This window comes from Bos javanicus, chromosome 16, assembly GCF_032452875.1.
Source record: "Bos javanicus breed banteng chromosome 16, ARS-OSU_banteng_1.0, whole genome shotgun sequence".
NCBI classification, from domain to species: domain Eukaryota; kingdom Metazoa; phylum Chordata; class Mammalia; order Artiodactyla; family Bovidae; genus Bos; species Bos javanicus.
In genome coordinates, this window is record NC_083883.1 from 28,758,847 (window position 1) to 28,785,507 (window position 26,661).

Below are 26,661 nucleotides of genomic sequence, written 5' to 3' on the forward strand. Positions count from 1 at the left end.
TAATGGAGAAGAAATCTTGAAAATATTTCTGAGTTGTATTTAAACATGATGGATTGGAACCCTTGTTTTTATGGCTGTCCTTCCTAAAACCATGTTAAAATGACAGTAAGGAATAAGAGAATTCAAGATGAGATACAAGCAAGTGGGAGTACCAGTGAAATTTTGAAAGCTTGAAAATACATGGATAAGTTATCATTAATTTAGCAGAGTGGAAATTATAAACCCAAGGTGTCAGTTGGTGTAGCCCAGAAACAGGCTGATTCATCCTCCCCCATCTCCTCCCTTCCATCACTATTCTCTCCAGTCCCACAAACTCAGGAATTAAGGATATTATGTACCTCTGAAAGTGCAGAGCAGCTGAGACTGCAATCAGTTACTTGAAAGTTTGTATAAGAAGCAATCAGAATATGTATCTTTCTTCACCTCTCACAGCCAAAAGATTCTTTCTTTCTTTATTCTCAGAAATAATCTGAGAACAGCTGAGAGTAGATTAATGTATTCAAATCAAAGAGATCTTTAGTTTTCTTCTTTTGTTTGACTATGAGAAAGCTCACAGCTAAAAGCTAGAGATTACTCTCTGGGAAATTGACCAGCCAAAAGGAAAGATGTGTAGATAATGTCAGTAGGAAATACCTAACAAAATTCCCAGATTGCCCCAAAGTCAAATCCACCAGTTGAAAAACACCAGTGCATGAAGAGTTGTTTCATTGTTATTTTAGTGGTGACTCATATACAACCAGCAAACTGTGATCATTTGAGGATTGTTTATAGCATGATAGAAAGCGAAACAAATCAAAGAAGCTTGGAGGAAATACATAATACAGGGAGAAGAAAACTTCAACAATCACCACCACAAAACTATCATTAAATGACTGAACAGTAACAGAAGAAACAGTTCACATTTAGAGAATAAAAAAAATGGAGCACTTGCATAAAAATAGTTTTGAAAATTTAATTATATAATAGCAGAAGTGAAGCTTAAGAGAACAGTTGAAAGGTAAAGTTGAAGAAATTTTCCTGAAAAAAAAAAAAGAAAAAAATAGAGATAAAATACAGAGAAACAACAAGAAAAGGGATCCATAGACAACAAAATAAGATGGTAGAAATAAATCCCCAAAATGTCTGTAATCACAGTAAATGCAAATGGACTAAACTTTTTCTTTTTAAATGTCAAATTGAATTTAAAAAACGCACGGTGTGAAAGCATCCTAAAATGCAAAAGGATAACAACAGATAAAAAATTTAAAAAACAAAAGTTATACCTTCTATTTCAAGGTATATGGAACAGTTGTAATGCTGTGCCATTTAAGACCATAAATCTTGTTTAAAAAATTATCAATATACATTACATACTCTTTAATTACATTAGAACTTAGTTATAAGAGTTTAACTAGAAACCATTTGGAAATGAAACATAATATCTGAAAAAACAAATACTTTTCTAAATAACTAGTTGGTGAAAGGAGGACCTCTAAAGGAAATTAGGAAAAAAATCTTAGAACTGAATATAGTAATAGAAAGAAGAAAAGAAGAATTGAAGGGAGCTTAAACTACTGCATTAGTAACTATGTCACACATATAAAACTTGTGTGTTTAGGGAGAAACTTATAGTCATTAAACTGTGTATTAAAAGACAAAAAGGGCTAAAAAAATTAATGAGTTAACAATCTAAGTAGTTAGGGGTGAGAATGTAGAACAGAATAAATCCTAAGAAGGCAGAAGGAAGAAGATAAAGATTATCAGAAATTAACATAATAGATATCAAAGATAAAGAAAAACCAGCAAAAGCACAAGTTGTCAATAAACTGACAATCATTTGATAAGATCAACCAGGAGAAAGAAAGGGAAGTCACACATAGACAGGGTTGTGACACTGCATAACCCCAGGAAGCACCATTCACGATGTGTTCTCTCCTGAAACACAGATGTGCTGCCTTCTGAAACCCAGATCAGGGGAGAGTAGGGTGAGTGACGCACCACGCAGTAGTGTCATACAGTGGCTTTGTAACTAATACAAATCAGAAAAGGGACCTAAGTACAGATCTGAATTAAAAGGATAAGAGTAAATGAACTGTTTTGTGATAATAAGTTGAAAGCTTACACAAAATATAAAAATTTTAAGAAAAATATAAATATATAAGATAGTCTCAATAAATAATAGAAATATGAGCTTTCTTTTACCACTTAAATTGTTGAATTAGTAGCAGTGAATCACCACCACTCCCATTCCTCTTTCTATTACCACCACAGACCACACACATCAGGTCCAGAGAAATTGAGTTTTTGAGTTTCTAGAAGAGTGAATCCTATCATATATAACTTATTCTACAGAACAGAAAAAGAGAAAGTAGCCTCTAACTCAGTTTTTGAGGGAAGTTTGTATAATCCTACAAATAAGTTTCATGCATGACCGCAGAAGCAAAAAAATCCTAAATAAAATATTAACCTACCAATTAAAGCAAGGTATATTAATGGATGATACATCAAGATCAAATTGTGTAGTTTATTTCAGAAATGCAAGTTTCAATGTTAGAAAATCTATCAATACCAATTAAAAGATGAAAGAGAAAGATTTGATAAAATTTAATATCTGTTAATGATAAAAACTCTTAGGAAACCACTTGATTAAGGGCATTTACCAAAAACCAAGAGCAATAACATATTTTGAATGATCAAGTCTTAAAAGCATTCCTTTTAAATTCAGAGGAGTGACAGGAATGCTTGCTCTGTTGCCATTTCTATTCAACATTCTATCATAGGTCCTAAGGAAGGAAAAGAAAAAAGACAAAGAAAGAAAGCTGTAAGGTTTGAAAGATCAGAAACTGCAATTATTCATAGATTGTCTACAAATAAAATACAAAATAATTTACAAAATTTTATAATAAGTGAATTTATTAGCAAGGCTGCAAGATTAAAATCAGTATTTATAAGTGTATTGCTTTTCTGTGGTCCAGCAATAGATCAAAAATGTAATTAAACCATAACTATCATTCATAATAATAATGAAAAATAAAGTACCTAAAAAATTCTTTTAAAAATGATGTGTTTGCATGAGAAGATACTCAACATCACTAAATATTACAGACATGTAGATCAAACCTGCAATGACGTATCACCTCACACCAGTCAGAATGGTCATCATCAAAGTCTGCAAACAATAAATGCTGGAGAAGGTGTGGAGAAAAGGGAACCTTCTTGCTCTATTGCTGGGAATGTAAATTGATATAGCCAATATGGAGAACAGTATGGAGGTTCCTTAAAAAACTAGAAATAGAACTACCATATGACCCAACAATCCCACTGCTGGACATTTACCCTGAGGAAACCATAATTCAAAAAGACACATGTTCCTCAGTGTTCATTGCAGCATTATTTACAATAGCCAGGACATAAAAGCAATCTAAATGCCCATCAACAGTTGAATGGATAAAGAAGATTTGGTACATATATACAGTGGGATATCAGTCATAAAAAGAAATGAAATGGGTCATTTGTTGATGTGGATGGACCTAGAGTCTTTCATATGAAATGAAATAAGTCAGAAGGAGAAAAACAAATATATATTAACACATATATATGGAATCTGCAAAAATGGTACAGATGTACCTGTCTGCAGGGCAAGAATAGAGACACAGATGTAGAGAATGGACCTGTGGACATGGGAGGAAGGGACAAATTGGGAGAGTAGTATTAGCATGTATACTACATGTATAAACAGATAGCTAGTGGGAAGCTGCTGTATAGCACAGAGAGCTCAGCTTGGGGCTCTGTGACGACCTAGAGGGGTAGGCTTTCGGGGTGGGAAGGAGAGGGGTGTGTGTGTGTGTGTGCTAAGTCACTTCAGTCGTGTCTGACTCTGTGTGACCCCAAGGACTGTAGCCTACAAGGCTCCTCTGTCCATGGTATTCTCTAGGCATGAATACTGGAGTGGGTTGCCATGCCCTCCTCCAGGGGAATCTTCCCAGGGATCTCACCCGCATTTCTTAAGTCTCTTGCATTAGCAGGATGTAGCTCATTTACTTTGTTACACAACAGAAACTAACACAACGTTGTAAAACAGTTATACTCTAATAAAAAATATATTTGACCTTTATAAGTAAAATTACAGAATTTAATTGAGAGTGCAACAGAATGTATATAGAAAATCAAAGGACCAAGAATATGTAAGCACTTTCTTTGGAAAAAGACAATTTGGGAAAATTTGGGAAAAAGACAATTTAAAGCTATCAAAACTATAGTAAATAAAGTAGTGTGATATAGAAATGAGGATAAACAAATAAAAATAAAGAACCAGGAATGAATAATTGTACACACATTTTGATTGATGACAGACTTGCTGGTACAGATCAGTGAGGGAGAGGATGGGGTGTTCAGTAATGCTGTTGTAATGATCACAAGGGCTTCCCTGGTGACTCAGATGGTAAAGCATCTGCCCGCAACACGGGAGACCTGGGTTCGATCACATAGCCTTATCAGGAGGGTACAGAAATTGCATTTGTCCTCATCCCACAAATCAGTTATAAGACTTGTGAAAGGCAAAACCGTAAGGCTGTTAGGAAAATTTATGAGAATTTTGTTATCACTGTGGAGTAAGGAAATATTTCTTAATTAAGACAAATCATACACAGATAAATTAGACTATTTTAAAGTTAAGAACTTCTATTTGTCAAGAGTTCAAAGATAAGTCCAAAGTGGAAGATACTTTTAATACATATAAAATGACCAAAGATTACCACCCAAAATGTGAAAATAACTCCTCGGTATGGCTAAGAAAATGGTAAACAATTCAGGAAGAAAAAAAAAAGAACAAAGGATATGGAAAAGTTATGGGGATAGTCATTATAATGACAAGGCAACTGTTCAAGGTGTTTATAAACCGAATCAGTTCAGTTCAGTTCAGTTCAGTAGCTCAGTCGTATCTGACTCTTTGCGACCCCATGGACCGCAGTACGCCAGGCCTCTCTGTCCATCACCAACTCCTGGAGTTTACTCAAACTCATGTCCATTGAGTCAGTGATGCCATCCAACCATCTCATCCTCTGTCATCCCCTTCTCCTCATGCCCTCAATCTTTACCAGCATCAGGGTTTTTTCCTGTGAGTCAGTTCTTCGTATCAGGTGGCCAAAGTATTGGAATTTCAGTTTCAACATCAGTCCTTTCAATGAATATTCAGGACTGATTTCCTGTAGGACGGACTGGTTGGATCTCCTTGCTGTCCAAACTGAATGGCACTCACAAAGTCCTCAAAGAAAAACGAGTTAGGAATACCTAATAAAGTTAGCCATCCATAAACAGGTTCAAAGAAATGCTTTATTGTCTTTGAAGAGAAGTATTACCATATTATTCAAGTGATCAAGTATTTTTGTTGAATATACCTAACAATGGTCTCTTTTCTACTGAGAAGTATATGTTTGAATTTTCTCTGCTTTGCAAAAGTATGGTATGTAGCTGTAGGTATTGTAGGCAGTCATTTTGGATTCTGTTCTTATGAATACATTTTCCCAACATTTACAAAGTAAACAGCTAAAGCAATGTGAAAAGATTTTGGCTTTAATCCTGATATAGGTTGTTGGTGATGGTTGCTGTAGTTTTTTTTTTTTTTTTTTTTTTTATAAAGGAGGGTAATTATGTAAGGATTGAATTTCAGAAAACTATTCTGACCTCACCCTGCCACCAACTTCATTGGGTAACATTTCTTTTTTCTTGTTGCTTTTTGATTATTGTCATCCATCATTGTATTTATCTTTAATAATAAAGTATAAAATTTCAGATAAATATTTATGCGTGTCATATCAGAGGCACAGGAAATGGGTAACATTTCTTTATCATTTAAAATAAAATTAGATGAAGATTCTTAAGTCCTTTTCAGCTTTAAAATTTCAGTAATATCAGTTAGACCTATTTAGTATTTAACCAGACTCTCCATGTTTCAGATCTGCTTTCCAAAGTGCCTATCAAAAATTGTTTGACAGGATAGATATTTTGTTGCACTGTAAAGTACAGAAGAAAGATTTAAAATTTAAGTTATAGAGAATATTAACTATAGTATCTTATTTTCTTTGTCATGTTAGAGTTTTAAAACATGAAGAAGCAAAGTATTATCAAGATGTTCTACCATCAGGGAACCGACCAGCAGGAAAGGAGACACTGAAACATAAAACGTTTGGAACAATGTCTGTACCCTTGAAGTCAGAGAAAGCAGAAGAAATTTATCAAGATTACACTCCAGGCATGTTGACTTTTATTTGCTTTTGTGGAGATGGAAAGAAGTTTTCATAGTATTAAATTATATAAATATATATAAAATATATTGAAATGGTACAAGGTTTGGTACTTTACTAATTTCATTAATCATAGAAATTAAAAGAAATACAGAGCTTACCTTTAAAGGGAACACTAAACATAATAATAAAAATAACAACAATAATATCACTGTTACCACCAACAATATCTGGCATTTCTATAGCAATTTACATTGCTCTGTCATGCATATCATCTTATTTTGTATGTGTGTGAGATAACCCTAAAAGGAGGGGGTCAGCATTTCCTTAAATCCCTAGTGCCTTCTAGCTTTGTTGTGACCCCTCTTTGTTCCTCTTGTCAACCAGCGTCTTGATTGTTCCCTCCACATACCTCCATTTTTTTGTTTGTTTGTTTGTTTGTTTACCTTCTTCCAATCCCAAATTCTACCATTTCCAAAATTTACTTTTTTTTTTAAAACCACAGCTTTCTTTTCTGTCCAGCTTTGTTCTCCATTCTTCACTTCTTCCTGGAGCAGTCACTCTGTGACCAGTAACTTCAACTCCATTTTCCCATTTCTTTCCTCTGTACCTGAATTGGCAAAATGTAAACTCTAATCAACAGTTAGAAGCAACAGTTAGAACCCTGTACGGAACAACTGATTGGTTCAGGTTTGAAAAAGGAGTACAACAGGGCTGTCTGCTGTCACCCTGTTTGTTTAACCTATAAGCTGAGCACATCATGAGAAATGCTGGGCTGGGTGAGTTACAAACTGGAATAGGCGGGAGAAACAGTAACAACCTCAGATATGTGGATGATACCGCTCTAATGGCTGAAAGCGAGGAGGAACCTCAAGAGCCTCTTAATGAGGATGAAGGAAGAGAGCAAAAACGTTGGCATAAACGAAATATTTAAAAAAACTAAGATCATGGCAACCAGCCCCATTACTTCATGGCAAATAGAAGGGGAAAATGTGGAAGTAGCGACACATTTGCTCTTCTTGGGCTCTAAAATCACTGGGGATCGTGACTGCAGCCGTGAAATCAGAAGACAGTTGCTTCTTGTCAGGAAAGCTATGACAAACCTATACAGTGTGTTGAAAAGCAGAGACATTACTCTACCAACAAAGGTCCATATAGTCAAGACTATGGTCCTCCCAGTGGTCACGTAGGGTTGTGAGAGTTGGACTGTAAAGAAGGCAGAACGCCAAAGACTGATGCCTTTGAACTGTGCAGCTGGAGAAGATTCCCAAAAGCCCCTTGGACAGCACGGAGATCAAACCAGTCAATCTTAAGGGAAATCAACCCTGAATACTTGTTGAAAGGACTGATGCTGAAGCTGAAGCTCCAGTATTTTGGTCATCTGATGTGAACAGCCCACTCATTGGAAAAGTCCCTGATGCTGGGAAGGATTGAGGGCAGAAGGAGAAGAGGGCATCAGAGGATGATATGGCTGGATGGCATCACTGATGCAGTGGACATGAACTTGGGCAAACCTTGGGCGATGGTGAGGGGCAGGGAGGCCTGGCATGCTGCAGTCCATGGGGTTGCAAAGAGTAGGACACAGCTGGGTGATTGAACAACAAAAGCAAATTCCACAATGTAATTGTCAATTTTCCTTGGTTACCAACTTGGTAAGCCTATTTTGCAGAGCACTTACATAATCACATTGATTGGTTCTTTTTCCAATTTCATGGTCTCCAGTATCAGTGAGGCACTCAATTCTGCCTTTTGTTATTTTATGTCTCTCTTTAGCTCTCCTTTCTATTACATACAACATCTGTTTAAGCTGTTGCAATTTAACCATGAGTCTGAATTACTTGATTATGCCTCTACTTTATAAAAACCAGGCAAGAGTACTGGAGTGGGGTGCCATCGCCTTCTCCGAAAATTGAAGATAGAGGTAATCAAATGGAAACTTGTCTGACTCGCAGCTCCCCAGTCTCACCTGCAGTATTTGTCTCAAGGAATAATTGTGCCTTCTCTCCTTTAAGGTTATTCCTACCACCTCTGTTTGGAGCTCCTTTTCTGCCATGTCCTCAGGAACTTGGGGTCCGTCTATTATCTTCTCTCTGATCTTCCTTTCTATTGGCTTTTTTCTGTCAGCACATAAATATGCTACAAGCTTAAGGCTTACCTGTGTTAAACAAAAATGTCCGTCTCGTCAAAGCTATGGTTTTTCCACTGGTGTGTACCGATGTGAGAGTTGGACCATAACGAAGGCTGAGTGCCGAAGAATTGATGCTTTCGAAATGTGGTGCTGGAAAAGGCTCTTTAGGGTCCCTTGGACTGCAAGGAGATCAAACCAGTCAGTCTAAAGGAAATCTACCCTGAATATTCATTGGAAGGACTGATGCTGAGGCTGAAGCTCCAGTACTTTGTCCACCTGCTGCGAAGAGCTAGCTCATTGGAAAAGACCCTGATACTGGGAAAGATTGAAGGCAGGAGGAGAAAGAGATGACAGAGGATGAGATGGTTGGATGGCATCACTGCCTCAATGGACATGAGTCTGTGAAAACTCCAGAAGATAGTGAAAGACAGAAAAACTTGGTGTGCTGCAGTCCATGGGGTCGCAGAGTCAGACATGACTTAGCAACTAACCAACACAAGGAATAAATTTACCCAAGAAGATGAAATACCTGTACACTGAAAACTGTAGGACACTGATGATAGAAACTGAAGAAGATGCAAATTAATGGAAAGATAATCTCTGGTTGTGGATTAGAAGAATTAATATTGTTAAAATGTCCATACTAACTGAAGCAATTTACAGATTTAATGCAAACCCTATTAAAATTCCAATGACATTTTTCACAGAAATAGAAAAAACAATCCTAAAATTTGTATGGAGCCGCATCAGATCAGATCAGATACATAGTAGACTTCAAATAGCTAAAGCAATCTTGAGAGTGAAGAATGAAGCAGAAATAAGATAATGCATAAATGGCCAATAATTTGACAAAATAGCCAAGAATATTCAATGTGGAAAGGACAGTCTCTTTAATAAATAGTGTTGGGGAAACTGGATAGCCAATTTTCAAAGAGTAAAACTATAGACATCTATTATTCAATACACAAAAATTAACAGAAAATGGTCTAAAGACTTGAAAATAATGTTGTTGTTGTTGCAGAACATAATATCTGAAAGCAATAAAACTAGGAGGAGACCGGTGTAAAACTCTTTGACATTGGTCTTGGTGACAGTTTTCATGAATTTGACACCAAAAGCAAAGACAACAAAAGTAAAAATAAACAAGTGGGACTACAGAAAACCAGTTTCTGCACACCAAAGGAAACTATCCAGAAAATGAAAGGACATTCTACCAAATGGTAGCAAATAATCATATATCTGATAACTTGCAAATAATATATCTGATAAGAGGTTAATATCCAAAATATATAATGAGCTCATGCAACTCAATAGCAAAAAAACAAGCAACCTGATTAAACTATGCGCAGAAGATGTGAATAGACATTTTTTCAAAGAAGAAATACAGATGGCCAACAGGTACATAAAATGGGGCTCAGCATCACTAATCAGAGAAATGCAAATCAAAATCACAAAGAGATAATTGTCACACCTGTCAGAATGGCTATTATAAAAAAGACAAGAAATAAGACTGTTTGCAAGGATGTGGAGAAAAGGGAACCGTTGTGTACTTTGTGGGAATGTAAATTAGTATAACCACTTTGGAAAACTTGAGGAAAACAGTTTTCCTCAAACTAAGAATAGAATTACCATATGATCCAGCAATTACACTTCTTGATTTTTATCTGAAGGATATGAAAACTCTAACTTGATATATGCACCCCCCATGTTCATTGCTGGAGAAGCAATGAACATGTTCATCCTGGAAAAGGCAATGGCACCCCACTCCAGTACTCTTGCCTGGAAAATCCCATGGATGAAGGAGCCCAGTAGGCTGAAGTCCATGGGGTCGCTAAGAGTCGGAGACGACTGAGCGACTTCACTTTCACTTTCATGTTCATCGCAACATTATTTTCTGTAGTATAGACATGAAAACAACCTAAGTGTCTATTGAGGGATGAATTGATCAAGAAAATGTGACACAAAAACTGGGATATTAGCCATAAAAAAGGAAATCTTGTCGTTTAGGGCAGCATAGATGGACTTCACAGCATTATGTAAGTGAGATAAGTCAGACAGAAAGACAAAAACTGTGTGGGCTCACTTATATATGGGGAAAAACCCCCAAACTCATGGATGGAGAGAACAGATGGATGGTTGCCAGAGGCAGAGGATGGGGGATGGGCAAAATGGGTGAAAGTGTTCAAAGGGAACAGACTTCCAGTCATAAATAATGCATAGGCATGTACAGACAGCCCCCAACTTAAGGATGGTTCAACTTAAAATTTTCTGATTTTATAATGGAAAATTGGTGCATATCTGGTCTTTGGATTTTGATCTTTTCCTGGGCTAGCAAAATGTAGTACAATATTCTTTTATAATGCTGGGCAGCAGCAGGGAGACACAGCTCCCAGTCAACCACACAGCCATGAAGGTAAGCAACCAACACATTTATAACCATACTGTACCCATACAGCCATTCTGTTTTTCACTCTCAATACAGTATTCAATAAATTACATAAATTATTCACATTTATTTTAAAATAAGCTTTTTGTTAGATGATTTTGCCCAACTGTTGGCTAATGTAAATGTTCTGGGCACTCCAAGGTAGGCTAAGATAAGCTATGATGTTTGGTAGCTTAGGTGTGTTAAATGCATTTTCAACTTAACAATACTTTCAACTTTCTGTGGGTTTACCTGGACATTTTGCCATCATAAATGGAAGATCTGTCATTTACAACATTACTATTGTTAACAATAGTAACCATTGTTAATAAGAGTAAATTTTAAAACTTCTCGTGTAAAGAAAAAAATTTGTAACTATGTGTGGTGATGGATGGTAACTAGAATTACTATGGTGATTATTTTGCAATGTATACAAATACTGAGACACTATGTTATACACCTGAAACTAATGTTATTTGTCAATTATACCTCTATAAAAAGAGGAAGATGTGGTCTAAAGTATCAAATAACACTGGTAAGTCTAGTAAAAGAAGGGAAGACAATGTCCATTGACTTTATTGACCTGAATAATATGTTCACTTGAATATTGTTTTAGTGGAGTTCCAAAGCCAGACTGGAATGAATTAAAAAGTGCATAGTAGATGAAGAAATAGAATAGAGACTATATGCAACTCTTTCCATTATTTTGACTGTGAAGAAAGGCAATTAACAGATTGAGAAGCTGCTTGGATATGAAAAAGAAAAAAAAGAATGGTTAATAGTGTAGGCATGAGGGGATATGTCTAACAAAAGGTGGAAATAATTGGTTTTGGGAGGAGAAGAAACAGACATCTCCTCTATTAGTAAGAGGGCAGAAGGAAAGCATTAGTAATAGACGTGTGTTGCTTGGCTTATTTGGCAATGACTATTTGAAGGAATTCCCATCTGACGCCTTTATGTTCCTTGGAAGTGTTGTCATGAGTTTAGTTGAAATTGGGAGATTGGAGCTCTCCAGGGAGCATGGAGAAAGTCTGAAATAGCTGTTGAAAAGCCCGAAGAGTAAGTTAACCAGTAAAATAACTGTGCAGATGTACACACAGAGGGCACATAGAGTTGGGTTCATCCAGCTCTGGTGTTTTGCTATATAGGAGAGACCAAAAGAAAGGGAAAGTTTAGGATATTGACAAGAGTTTTGTTGAAAGATAGCCTTGGCTGGATAAGGAGAAAAGTGAAAAAAAAAAAAATAGTAGGTTGATGGATTGTAAAAAAGTAATGGAACAGTGAACTAGAGGTACTGAGGAAGTCAAAGAATGGTGATGTTGGGAGTAATAAGCAAGCTGGAAGGATAAAGGCCAGTGATGGCAAGCTTTAGGATATAGTCTTGATAGTGGTAAGTTGAAGTGGACAAACTTCAACTAAGATATGAGAGGTTGTCTAGAAATGGGGAGATAGGAGCATGATGTCAGACAGGTCTTAATTCACGAACAGTAAATTTTCTAGAGGGCTTCCCATGTGGTGCAGTGGTAAAGAATCCATCTCTAGTGCAGAAGATGTAAGAGACATGAGTTCGATCCATTGGTCAGGGAAGATCCCCTGGAGGAGGAAATGGTAACCCACTCCAGTATTCTTGCCTGAAAAGTCCCATGGACAGAGGAGCCTGGTGAGCTACAGTCCATGGTGTCACAAAGAGCAGGACACGACTGAGCACACCTCTAGAATCTTCAGTTTTTCTAGAGTTCTTCCCTAGAAAACTCTAAAAAAAAATCTTCTAGAATTATGACAGATTTAATATGGAGTAAGTAAGCCCTCCCTGGAGCCAGGGTTCCAGATTAATTGGGTGACCAGTCAATTGGTGAATGTCAATGAAAAATGGAAGAATATGATATAACAAAAAGGCATGCGCTTCAGAGGAGTAGGATTTTTTTTTTTTTTAAAGGGCAAGTTGTAATGATTTGGCAGTGGTGAATGAGGAGTAAGGAGGAAAACAAGCCACTTTCTAATCTTGAGGTATATGAGGTAATGGTGTATAAACAGCCACTACTTAAGGAGGTTGCATGTTAATTCAGTGTTAGAGAATAACAAAACTAGAGTAGGTTGCCATTCCCTTCTCCAGGGGATCTTCCCTACCCAGGGATTGAACCCAGGTCTCCTGTACTGCAGGTAGATTCTTTTACCATCTGAGCCACCAGGCCCTATGTTACTTTTCAGCATTTGTATCTATACATTTTTTAGGCTCAGTTGTTAAATTACAGTTAATAAAAGGATTTTGTATGTATTTATTTCACAGGAGGATTCACATTTAAAAGGTTTGTTGTAATAATAAGATCTTAAACATTTACCTTAGTAACCACTTACTATGTACTTTGAGCTTATTAAATATAATAATTTGACCCTTGTAACAAGCCTCTGAGGTTCTCACAGTAACAGTCTTCAATTCAAAGGTGAGTAAAGTAAAGCAGACTGATGATTGGAAGGTAAATCACAGAACTGGTAGTGGTAAAGTCGCAATTTGACTCACTATATGCTGTCGAATACTATGATGTAATAATTAGCTATATTGATTGGTATATAGAATTATGTGGTATTATTTATAGCTCATGCAGATTATTCAATTAATAATGGTTTTATTTTCAGATTACCTTCAAGCAATTAGAATTCAACAAGATGTACTTACTTCAGAACCACTGCTTGGTAAGAAGAAAGAGAAATCAAAGGAAAAGGATCAAACTCATGCTTGTCCGAAAGTTAGGAAAAAAAGACTTGCATCATATGATAGAACAGGTATGAGATACTGACCCAGCTTGTTTAGAAGACGCTACACTTTAAAAAATTAGTCTGTGGTTTTGTGTGCTTATGATGGACACATTTTATTTATTTAGTTTTTAATATTTTACTTACATTTGGCTGCACTGGGTCTTCCTTGCTGCTCGCAGGCTTTCTCTAGTTATGGTGAGCAGGAGTTCCTCTTTGTTGTGGAGTGTGGCTTCTCATTGCAGTGGCTTCTCTTGCTATGGAGCGTGGGCTCTAGGGCTCACGGGCTTCAGTAGTTATGCAGCGTGGGTTTAATTGCTCTGCAGCATGTGGAATCTTTCCAGACCAGGAATCAAACCTGTGTCTCCTGCATTGGCAGGCTGATTTCTTAACCACTGGACCACCAGAGAAGTATAACACAGATTTTAGAAGAAACAGTTTTACTGAATTTTATGTGTTTGGTTGCTTAAAGAATTTTTAAATTTTGAATATAAATTTTAAAATTCTTTTAAAAGAATTCCTAAAATGTTGGAGAATTCTGTTTGAAAACCTAAAATATCACTAGATTAAAAAATTGACAAACTGTTCAATGACTACGTTTTTAATTAAGAATAGTCTCTGAAGGTTTTGATGTATAACTATCAGTTCAGTTCAGTTCAATCGCTCAGTTGTGTCCGATTCTTTGTGACCTGATGAATTGCAGCATGCCAGGCCTCCCTGTCCATCACCAACTCCCGGAGTTCACTCAGACTCACGTCCATCAAGTTGCTGATGCCATCTCATCCTCTGTCGTCCCCTTCTCCTCCTGCCCCGAACCCCTCCCAGCATCAGAGTCTTTTCCAATGAGTCAACTCTTCGCATGAGGTGGCCAGAGTACCAGAGTTTCAGCTTCAGCATCATTCCTTCCAAAGAACACCCAGGACTGATATCCTTTAGCATGGACTGGTTGTATCTCCTTGCAGTCCAAGGGACTCTCAAGAGTCTTCTCCAACACCACAGTTCAAAAGCATCAATTCTTTGGTGCTCAGCTTTCTTCACAGTCCACCTCTCACATCCATACGTGACCACTGGAAAAACCATAGCCTTGACTAGACGGACCTTTGTCGGCAAAGTAATGTCTCTCTTTTTAACATGCTATCTAGGTTGGTCATAACTTTCCTTCCAAGGAGTAAGCGTCTTTTAACTTCATGGCTGCAATCACCATCTGCAATAATTTTGGAGCCCAGAAAAATAAAGTCTGACGCTGTTTCCACTGTTTCCGCATCTGCCATGAAGTGATGGCACCAGATGCCATGATCTTCGTTTTCTGAATGTTGAGCTTTAAGCCAACTTTTTCACTCTCCTCTTTCACTTTCACCAAGGGGCTTTTTAGTTCCTCTTCACTTTCTGCCATAAAGATGGTGTCATCTGCATATCTGAGGTTATTGATATTTCTCCTGGGAATCTTGATTCCAGCTTGTGCTTCTTCCAGCCCAGCGTTTCTCATGATGTACTCTGCATATAAGTTAAATAAGCAGGGTGACAATATACAGCCTTGATGTACTCCTTTTCCTATTTGGGACCAGCCTGTTGTTCCATGTCCAGTTCTAACTGTTGCTTCCTGACCTGCATACAGGTTTCTGAAGAGGCAGTTCATGTGGTCTGGTATTCCCATCTCTTTCAGAATTTTCCACAGTTTATTGTGATCCACACAGTCAAAGGCTTTGGCATAGTCAATAAAGCAGAAATAGATGTTTTTCTGGAACTCTCTTGCTTTTTCCATGATCCAGCGGATGTTGGCAATTTGATCTCTGGTTTCTCTGCCTTTTCTAAAACCAGCTTGAACATCTGGAAGTTCACGGTTCACGTACTGCTTAAGCCTGGCTTGCAGAATTTTGAGCGTTACTTTACTAGCGTATGAGATGAGTGCAATTGTGCGGTAGTTTGAGCATTCTTTGGCATTGCGTTTCTTTGGGACTGGAATGAAAACTGACCTTTTCCAGTCCTGTGGCCACTGGTGAGTTTTCCAAATTTGCTGGCATATTGAGTGCAGCACTTTCACAGCATCATCTTTCAGGATTTGAAATAGCTCAACTGGAATTTAGTGTGATTTTGTTTTATTCTTTTATTAAAACTTGATGGTATCATCATATTTAATAATTTTATGCCTTTGTCCAACTTAGTTGAAATTCCCAAGTGAAAAATTCATTTAAACAGATTTTCTTCCACTAACATTTTCCAATTTGTGCTTCTCTATACCTGAAATTTTTATTTGTATTAATATTTTAAGTTTTATAGGGCAAAGTACATTCTTCTGTTTTTCACTGAAATACTATGGTCCAAGGAAGATTTATCATAAAACTATTGAAGTTTAGACTTCAGAGTCTCTCACTTACATAGGCTTCATTTTTTAAAACGAAAATCCTCAAAATTATAAATGCCTGAGACTGGACAAAACCTGCATGGATGTGGTGGTATTCATGCCCTTGTCTAATCCTTTCCCCTTGAGTGTGGGCAGGACCTGTGACTGCTTCTAATCAGTAGAATATGAAAAAGGCAATGGGCTGTTCCTCCTGTGATTATATTACATTATATAACCCTCTTGCTAGCAGACTTCATGAGTCTCTCTCCTCTTCTGGTTTTGAAGAAGTAAGCTGCTATGACTTCTATAGCTATAAGGAAATGAATTCTATACTAAAAGCTGGAAGCTGATCCTTTCCCATCTGAACCTTCAAATGAGAATCCAGCACCAGCAAATACCTTGATTGCAAACTAATAGAGGACTGAGTTAAGCCATATCCAGACTCCTGACCCACAGAAATGTGGGTGGCTTTAAACCACTAAAATTGTGGTTTAAATTTAAACCACAGTTTAAATGTAAATTGTAATGCATTTAGACAGCTAGTAGTGGGTCTCACTGCAACAAATACAATCACTGTTGCTATGCATTATGAATTCTTAGTATTGAATATATTGTTACATTGTTCTTTAGTGTTTTGAACTTGGTATCAGTGTAATAAAGTAATAATTTAGGCTTAATGACTGCCAGATAAATAAAAACAATCTAATCCTTTAATGATATTTATTTAATTTGCTCTTCTCACTTAGCTTCTATAAATCCATGAAAACAGACTGCTAAAGACTTAGGTACTTAGAATTTTTAAAAATATTTTTGAAAAGTTTCACACAGAAAAAGTAGAGAAGATAATAGCTATTCATGTACTCACTATCTGGATATAATACATGTTAAGATTTTATAATTTTTAAAGCAAATTATAATAGGCACAGAGCTACTCTGTTACTCTCTCCTTGTGCTCTGGAGAACAATGTATATTCTCCTTTTGGATAGAATGCTTTTTGTATATTAAGTTCTTCTGATCTAATGTGTTATTTAAATTCACTGTTTCCATATTGATTTTCTGTATGTGACGTGAAGTAAAAGCGTTAGTTGCTCAGTCATGTCCAAGTGTTTGTGACCCCATGACTGTAGCCCACCATGCTCTTCCTGTTAATATTTGCTTTATATACCTTTGTTGTGTTCCTCTGTGGGATGCATATACATTTATAAATGTCGTATCTTCTTGTTGGGTTGACCCTTTTATCATTATATAATGGCCTTTGTCTTTTATTATGGTCTGTGTTCTAAAGTCTCTTTTGTCTAATACGAGTATAACTACTGCAGCCCTCTTTTCCATTTACATGGAATACCTTTTTTCCATCCTTCACTTTCAATCTGTGTATATCCTGTTTTCTGGCGTAAATCTCTTGTAGGCAGCAAGCAGATGTCTTCTTTTTTTTTATCCATTCACCCCCTCTACGTCTTCTAATTGGTAAATTTAGTCCATTTACATTTAAAAAGTAATCATTAATTGTTGTGTGTGTACCTGCGTGCTAAGTCACTTCAGTTGTTCCGGGTCTGACTCTTTGTGACCTGATTGCCTGTAGCTGCCAGGCTCCTATGGCCATGGGATTTTCCAGGCAAGAATACTGGAGTAGGTTGCCATGCCCTCCTCCAGGGTGTCTTCCTTATCCGGGGATTGAATCTGTGTCTCCTACGTCTCTTGCATTGGTAGGCAGGTTTTTTATCAATAGTGCCACCTGGGAAGGCTTAACCTTCATACTACCTTTACAATTGATTAATGCACCTCATTTACTTTAAATCTCACCTTTCTGGTGAGATTTATTCTTTTTTAGTACCCTTTCTTTTCAGCTAAGTCCCTTTAACATTTCCTTTAAGGCCAGTTTAGTGATGATGAACTTTTTTCTTGCTCTTCCTTTTTTGGAGAACTCTTTTGTTTTCTTCAGTTCTGAATAACTTTGTTGAATATTCTTGGGTGGAAATTTTTTCTTTCAGCATTTTGAATATTCTGTCCCATTCTCTTCTGGTCTGCAGAGTTTCTGCTGAAAAATCTGTTTGTAGTCCTTTGTGCATAACAAATTGTTTTCTCTTGATTCTTTTAAGATTCTTTCCTTAAACATTTGACATTTTAATTATAGTGTGTCTTGGTGTGGTACTCTGGGTTAATCTTGCTTGGAATCCTCTGGTTTTCCTGAATCTGAATGTATGTTTCCTGTCCTGAGTTAGGGAAGTTTTCAGCCATTATTTCTTCAAATTATTTTTCTGGGCTTTTCTCTCTCTTTTCTCTTTCAAGGAAACCTATTTTTTTTCTGCTTTGTTTTGATGGGTTCCATTGTCTTTTCTTTGAGGTCACTGACCCTTACTTCTTCATCTATACTGTTGTTGAACCCCTTTAGTGTATTTTTCAGTTCAATTATTGTATTTTTCAGCTCTGTGACTTCAGTCAGTCAGTTCAGTCACTCAGTCGTGTCTGACTCTTTGTGACCCCATGGACTGCAGCACACCAGGCTTCCCTGTCCATCACCAACTCCTGGAGCCTACTCAAACTCATCTCCATCACGTCAGTGATGCCATCCAGCCATCTCATCCTCTGTCGTCCCCTTCTCCTCCTGCCTTTAATCTTTCCCAGCATCAGGGTCTTTTCCAGTGAGTCGGTTCTTCACATCAGATGGCCAAAGTATTGGAGTTTCAGCTTCAACATCAGTCCTTCCAATGAATATTCAGGACTGAGTTCCTTTAGGATGGATTGGTTGGATCTTCTTGAAGCCCAAGGGACTCTCAAGAGTCTTCTCCAAACCATAGTTCAAAAGCATCAATTCTTCAGTGCTTGGCTTTCTTTATAGTCGAGCTCTCACATCTATACATGACTACTGGAAAAACCATAGCTTTGACTAGATGAAACTTGTTGATAAAGAAATGTCTCTGCTTTTTAATATGCTGTCTAGGTTGGTCATAGCTTTTCTCCAAAGAGTAAGCGTCTTTTAATATCATGGTTGCAGTCACCATCTGCGGTGATTTTGGAGCCCAAGAAAATAAAGTCTCTCACTATTTCCATTGTTTCCCCATCTATTTGCCATGAAGTGATGGGACTAGATGCCATGATCTTAATTTTCTGAATGTTGAGTTTTAAGCCAACTTCTTCACTCTCCTCTCTCACTTTCATCAAGAGGCTCTTTAGTTCTTCTTTGCTTTCTGCCATCAGGGTGGTGTCATCTACATATCTGAGGTTATTGATATTTCTCCCGGCAGTCTTGATTCCAGCTTGTTCTTCTTCCAGCCCAGCGTTTCTCATGATGTACTCTGCATATAAGTTAAATAAGCAGGGTGACTATAATATACAGCCTTTACATACTTCTTTTCCTATGTGGAACCAGTCTGTTGTTCCATGTCCAGTTCTAACTGTTGCTTCTTGACCTGCATACAGATTTCTCAGGAGGCAGGTAAGGTGGTCTGGTATTCCCATCTCTTGAAGAATTTTCCATAGTTTGTTGTGATCCACACAGTCAAAGAGTTTGACATAGTCAATAAAGCAAAAGTAGGTGGTTTTTTTGGAACTCTCTTGCTTTTTCGATAATCCAGCAGATGTTGGCAATTTGATCTCTGGTTCCTCTGCCTTTTCTAAATCCAGCTTGAACATCTGGAAGTTCATGGTTTACATACCAATGAAGCCTGGCTTGGAGAATTTTGAGCATTACTTTACTAGTGTGTGAGATGAATGCGATTGTGCAATAGTTTGAGCAGTCTTTGGTGTTGCCTTTCTTTGGGATTGGAATGAAAGCTGACCTTTTCCAGTCCTGTGGCTACTACTGAGTTTTCCAAATTTGCTGGCATATTGAGTGCAGCACTTTCAGAGCATCATCTTTTAGGATTTGAAATAGCTCAACTGGAATTCCATCATGTCCCCTAGCTTTGTCCATCGTGATGCTTCCTAAGGCCTACTTGACTTCACACTCCAGAATGTTCTGGCTCTAGATGAGGCATCACCATCGTGTTTATCTGGGTCATGAAGATCTTTTTTGTGTAGTTCTTCTGTGTATTCTTGCCACCTCTTCTTAATATTTTCTGCTTCTGTTAGGTCCATACCATTTCTGTCCTTTATTGTGCTCATCTTTGCATGAAATGTTCCCTTGGTATATCTAATTTTTTTGAAGAGATCTCTGTCTAGTTTTTCCCATTCTATTGTTTTTCTCTATTTCTTTGCATTGATCACTGAGAAAGGCTTTCTTATCTCTCCTTGCTATACTTTGGAACTCTGCATTCAAATGGGTGTTTCTTTCCTTTTCTCCTTTGCCTTTAGCTTCTCTTATTCTCTCAGCTATTTGTAAGGCCTCATCAGACAACTGTTTTGCCTGTTTGCATTTCTTTTTCTTGGGGATGGTCTTTTTTTTTTTTTTTTTTTTTTAACTAACATGCTTCTTTTTTTTTTTTTTTTAAAACTTTACATAATTGTATTAGTTTTGCCAAATATCAAAATGAATCCATCACAGGTATACATGTGCTCCCCATCTTGAACCCTCCTCCCTCCTCCCTCCCCGTACCATCCCTCTGGGTCGTCCCAGTGCACTAGCCCCAAGCATCCAGTATCATGCATTGAACCTGGACTGGCATCTCGTTTCATACATGATATTTTACATGTTTCAATGCCATTCTCCCAAATCTTCCCACCCTCTCCCTCTCCCACAGAGTCCATAAGACTGTTCCATACATCTATGTCTCTTTTGCTGTCTCATACACAGGATTATTGTTATCATCTTTCTAAATTCCATATATATGCGTTAGTATACTGTATTGGTGTTTTTCCTTCTGGCTTACTTCACTCTGTATAATAGGCTCCAGTTTCATCCACCTCATTAGAACTGATTCAGATGAATTCTTTTTAATGGCTGAGTAATACTCCATTGTGTATATGTACCACAGCTTTCTTATCCATTCATCTGCTGATGGACATCTAGGTTGCTTCCATGTCCTGGCTATTATAAACAGTGCTGCGATGAACATTGGGGTACACGTGTCTCTTTCCCTTCTGGTTTCCTCAGTGTGTATGTCCAGCAGTGGGATTGCTGGATCATAAGGCAGTTCTATTTCCAGTTTTTTAAGGAATCTCCACACTGTTCTCCATAGTGGCTGGTCTTGATCACTGCCTCCTGTACAATGTCATGAACCTCCATCCATAGTTCTTCAGGCACTCTGTATCAGATCTAATCCCTTAAATCTATGTGACTTCAGTTTGTTACTTATATTTTCTTTCTCTTTGTTGAAGTTCTCACTGTATTCATCGATTCTTCTGATTTGGTGAGGATCTCTATAGCCATTACTCTGAACTCTTTTTCAGGTAAATTATTTATCTCCAATTTATTAAGATTTTTCCTGAGAATTTATTTTATGTGAAGTGTAGTCCTCTGTTTTCTTCATTCTTATTGACTTTCTGTTTTGGTTTCTATGTATTAGATGAAACAGCCACGTCTCCGTGTCTTGAAATAGTGGCCTCATGTAGGAAATACACCTTGTTGTTCAACCCTGCCCTAAATCTTGGTTGCCTCTCAAATCTTTGTGATTGTCCAAGCAGCCTATTATGTTTTTAATACCTCCAAGTATTTGAAGCTGTAAGACCTGTCAGTCCAAAGGGGAGCATCTCAGTCAGAACCTAATTTTAGGCTGATTGAAAGCCAGACTCTCAGGAAGCAATTCTTAAAATATTCAGATATATGAGACTACAAGTGTATGTCCCATGGGCTACCAGAGACAGGTGATCTGGAGTTGTTCCTGCATGGTAGTCACGATAATTGAGGCCCCCGCTAGTGTATAAACTCACTTCTGGGAGGTAATAGTGAGCTGTAGAGGCTGAGCTCCTGGGTCTATTGCCTCTTGATGTGCCCTGGAGGTGGTAGCTGTTTAAGAACAGCTTTTAAGTGTTCTTAAACACTTTAAAAGTGTTTAAGAACACTTTTCCAATTGGTTATAGTCCTGTGGGCTCCATGGGCATAGCTCTGCTGGACACATGATCCCAGGCCATGTAGAGGTGTCTCCTGGCAGCAGCTGCAAAATTTGGGGTACCAGACAAGTTGTTAACTCTTGTTTGGGAGATACCCACAGCTAGAGCAAGGCAGAGAACGAGCACTTCCTGAGAGCACTTCCTTAGGCCACTAGACATGTGTCAAACCAGAAACCTGCCTCTCAGGCCAAAGCTCCTGAACAAGCAAATGGACCTCTTTCACAGAGACAGTGGGCGTGTATTTCAGTCTGCTGACTGTGTATTGCCTTTAGGGGTAGTAGCCAGCCAAAAGCTGTCTCTTTGATCTTTACAGCCCCATGGAACCAGGAACTCAAGCTCCGTTTAGCCTCCAGAGCCAGATGATCAAAAGGCATTCCCTGGGTAGTAGCTTTAAAAAGTAGAGTACCAGAAGCATGTAAGGCCTCTCTTCTGGAAGATACTGGTACTCTGGAGTGTGGCAGAGGTGATCACTGGCTGTAATGGGTCAAAGGGAGGGCCCCCAAATAGTGCCTGACAGCTAGGGCAAGCAGAGGAAGAGTCTAAAGATGGTGTCCACCAATCTCTGTCCCTGGAGAGTGCTCCAGCAGGCTCTTAATGTGTGCGTTAAATTAGATGCCTGCCTTCAGGCCAACCCTTTAATACATGCAAATGAACCTCTTTCCCTTAAAGTCTGAGTGTGATCAGCTGCCTCTGAGCTATGTTTCTGCATGGGTGAGTCCAGTGCACAAACCCTTTAAGAGCCATTTCTCATATCACTACACTCTTGTGGGTCTTGTGGACACAAACCTTGCCAGTTTTCAAATCTAGATTTGGGCGGGGGGCGGCGGGGCTCATCCCTTAGGAGCAGGTCTTAAAGTTGGGTTGCCCAATGTGAGATTCAAAACCTTTGCTTTTCAAGGAAATGCTTCAGATTTTGAGTTTCAGATTTTGGGTTGTGGGTTTTAGGCTGCTGTGCCAGGAGTGGGGTTTTGGACAAGATTGTTATCTCAGCCTCTCTAACCACTTTAATGTGGCTATCTTCTCCTTTGTCCAATATGTTGTTATTGCTCTGCCAAAGGAAATTTTCAGAGGAAATTGTTTCACATGTATCAGTCATTTAGAAGAAATTGCTCCAAATTTAGATGTGTCCATGGGAAGAGGTTCAACATCTTCCTCATCTTAAGCCAGAACTCTCTATATTCTTAACTGATCTTGAAGGTGGATATACACCAGTCTCCTCATTTTTCTGAAATAAAAGAATTACTGTCTTGGATTAGACTGTCCACCTAGCATACTTAGGGAAGTGCATCACCTTCCAATGTTGAATATATAATATAGTGTCTGTTTTTAGTAAATATCTATGATTTTTTTCATTAAATCTGACTCTTATTAGAAAGACATTTTCCCCAGCTTTTTGAAAGATATTCTTTAAACTTACTATATATTCTGGAAAATCATTATTCTTTATTTGTCCTAAATTACTTCCATTTCCCAACAATCTCTATTAAATCTACTAAGTCAGCCAAATTACCATCAATAATGAATATATTAATTTATACTTTTACATTCTTGCATAAAAGGATTACTTTTGCCAGCAGTCGATATTCCAGCTTTTAATTTTTTGCTAGTCTGATTGGTGAGAACAACTCTCTGATTTACTAATAAAGTTGAACATTTTTTACTGGCCATTTGTCTTTTCCTGTAAATTATTTGCTCATCTTTTTATCAAAATGTTTATTTCTTATTGATTGGGCAGAAGTCTTTAAATATTTGATATATTAATCTCTAGTCTTATACAGGTTATAAACATTTTCTGTCAGTATGTTAATTATATTTTAGTTTTGTTTATGATGGCTTTTCCTGTGTAAATTGCTGTTTGTGGAAGTCAAATTTATTATTGTTTTCTTTTTAATATGCTTTGATTATTTTCCAGGAAACTTTCACTACCCCAAGTTTATAGACATGGTCTCACATATTTTCTTCTAACACATCTATAATTTGCTTTTAAGCATTTACTTCTCTAATCCATCTATAATTTATTCTTGCATATAACCTCATATTTTTCCAAATGGCTAACCATTTTCCATTATAATTTATAATCATTCCTCCATTGATTTGAAATAACACCTTTTTTACTGAATGTTGTTCAGTTGCTCAGTCATGTTCAACTCTTTGTGACTCCATGGACTGCAGCACAACATGCTTCCCTGTCCATCACCAACTCACAGAGCCTCCTCAAACTCATGTCCATTGAGTCTGTGATACCATCCAACCATCTCATCCTTTGTCACCCACTTCTCCTCCTCCCCTCAGTTTTCCCCAGCATCAGGGTCTTTTCCAGTAAGCCCATCAGGTGGCCAAAATATTAGAGCTTCAGCTTTAGCATCATCCTTCCAATGAATGTTCAAGGTTGATTTCCTTTATGATTGACTGGTTGGATCTCCTTGCTATCCAAGGGACTCTCAAGAATCTTCTCCAACACCACAATTCAAAAGCATCAATCCTTCAGTGCTCAACTTTCTTTATGGTTCAACTTTCACATCCATACATGACTACTGGAAAAACCAAAGCTCTGACTATACTAGGCTGTCTTTTATAAATGGTTTTATGTCTACTCTAATCTGTTCTACCAGACCAACTGACCTGCCTCTTGAGAAACCTATGTGCAGGTCAGGAAGTAACAGTTAGAACTGGACATGGAACAACAGACTGGTTCCAAATAGGAAAAGGAATACATCAAGGCTGTATATTGTCACTCTGCTTATTTACCTTATATGCAGAGTACATCATGAGAAACGCTGGGCTGGAAGAAGCACAAGCTGGCATCAAGTTTGCCGGGAGAAATATCAATAACCTCAGATATGCAGATGACACCACCCTTATGGCAGAAAGTGAAGAGGAACTAAAGAGCCTCTTGATGAAAGTGAAAGAGGAGAGTGAAAAAGTTGTCTTAAAGCTCAACATTTAGAAAACTAAGATCATGGCATCTAGTCCCATCACTTCATAGCAAATAGATGGGGAAACAGTGGAAACAGTGGCTGACTTTATTTTTCTAGGCTCCAAAATCACTACAGATGGTGACTGCAGCCATGAAATTAAAAGATGCTTACTCCTTGGAAGGAAAGTTATGACCAACCTAGGTAGCATATTAAAAAGCAGAGACATTACTTTGTCAACAAAGGTCCATCTACTCAAGGCTGTGGTTTTTCCAGTGGTCATGTATAGATGTGAGAGTTGGACTATAAAGCAAGCTGAGCACCAAAGAATTGATGCTTTTGAACTGTGGTGTTGGAGAAGACTCTTGAGAGTCCCCTGGGCTGCAAGGAGATCCAACCAGTCCATCCTAAAGGAGATCAGTCCTGGGTGTTCATTGGAAGGACTGATGTTGAAGCTGAAACTCCAGTACTTTGGCCGCCTGATGCGAAGAGCTGACTCATTTGAAAAGACCCTGATACTGGGAATGGTTGAGGGCAGGAGGAGAAGGGGATGACAGAGGATGAGATGGTTGGATGGCATCACCGACTCAATGGACATGGGTTTGGGTGGACTCTGGAAGTTGGTGATGGACAGGGAGGCCTGGCGTGCTGGTCTCAAAGAGTCGGACATGACTGAGCAACTGAGCTGAACTGAATCTTTTCTACTGACCTGTTTTGCTTTTCCTATTCCAACACCACATTACTTTGGTTTCTACAGATACGTATAATATGTTAATATCTAAGTATGTAATATTATATATCCTCTTGATTAGACATACGTAATTTGTGTCATCTCCTTACTAATTTTCAGTGCCTCCCTTTCTCTGTTTTATACCTAATGTCAGATATAAAATATTCTTATTATTAATGTATTTCCACGTATAAGCAACTTACAAGGCTCAGACTAGGGTGAAATAAATTAGGTGCCTAGGGAACAAAATATTATCAGAGAAATGGTTATTTATGATATGCCATTGGTTAATGGTTAATATGATATGCCATATTCTAGTCCTGACACTGTTTTATACAATAGCTGAAGTATCATTTAATTCCTAGCAAAGAAACTGTGTGATTTCTGGAGGACCAGATATCTTGAACTACTTCTTAGCATTGTAAGTTTTGTCAGCATGGCTTTTAAGTGCTAAGAGAACAATATATAAAGCATGGTGAATAAAAACCAAGAAAAGAGAATGTTTCAAGAAGAAGAGAATTGTCAGCTGCTAAGATTTCAAGAAGGATAAGGTCTGAGAGGTGTCTGTTGGATGAATTCTAGGAAGAATTCTTTCCATCTCACTTAGCCATCCCTACTTTTCTGATCCTGTTGCCTCCATGTAAGAAAACACTCAACTAGCTCCTGTTCCTGGTATCTTCTCTTGCTAGTTGTCTAATTGTGGAATTGTCTTTTGAAATATCTTTCTTAAACAGAAAAATATTATTCCTCCTTTCTAGCTGCTGTTAAAATTGAGTTTTAAGCTGGATTTTCTTTCAATTATACAATGTTTGTGTAACTTGTAAGTATGTTACCATTTAAATTTTTCTCTATGTATAAATATTTAACATTATCCTTAAGTAATGTCCATATTTGCATTTATATTGGATATTGGATTTTTTACCTTCTAAACTAGAACCAAATGATGATGATGTGGTACGTCATATTATTAAACTAAGAGAAAAACTTGGTTGGCAAACAGTATTACCACGGCACAGTTTGGAATACAGATGTTTCAAAACTGCAACTCAGAAGATACTTCTAAAGGTATTATTCTATTTTGTTCAGTTTTTAGTATAAAAATTAAAATTTAAAAGCTATATGTACATCTTTGTTTCCTTCATTTTAGATATTCTGTCAAAA

At 37.6% G+C, this 26,661-nt stretch overlaps 1 protein-coding gene across 1 annotated transcript in view; it reads left to right on the plus strand.

The window, feature by feature from the left end:
- DNAH14 (dynein axonemal heavy chain 14) overlaps nucleotides 1–26,661 on the plus strand; it is a 394,303-nt gene that overhangs the window by 13,536 nt on the left and 354,106 nt on the right. Inside the window, exons 3-5 of the mRNA XM_061382365.1 lie at nucleotides 6,072–6,233; nucleotides 13,428–13,555; nucleotides 26,435–26,565. Of these exons, the coding sequence (XP_061238349.1) occupies nucleotides 6,072–6,233; nucleotides 13,428–13,555; nucleotides 26,435–26,565 (421 nt within the window). The remainder of the gene's footprint in view (nucleotides 1–6,071; nucleotides 6,234–13,427; nucleotides 13,556–26,434; nucleotides 26,566–26,661) is intronic.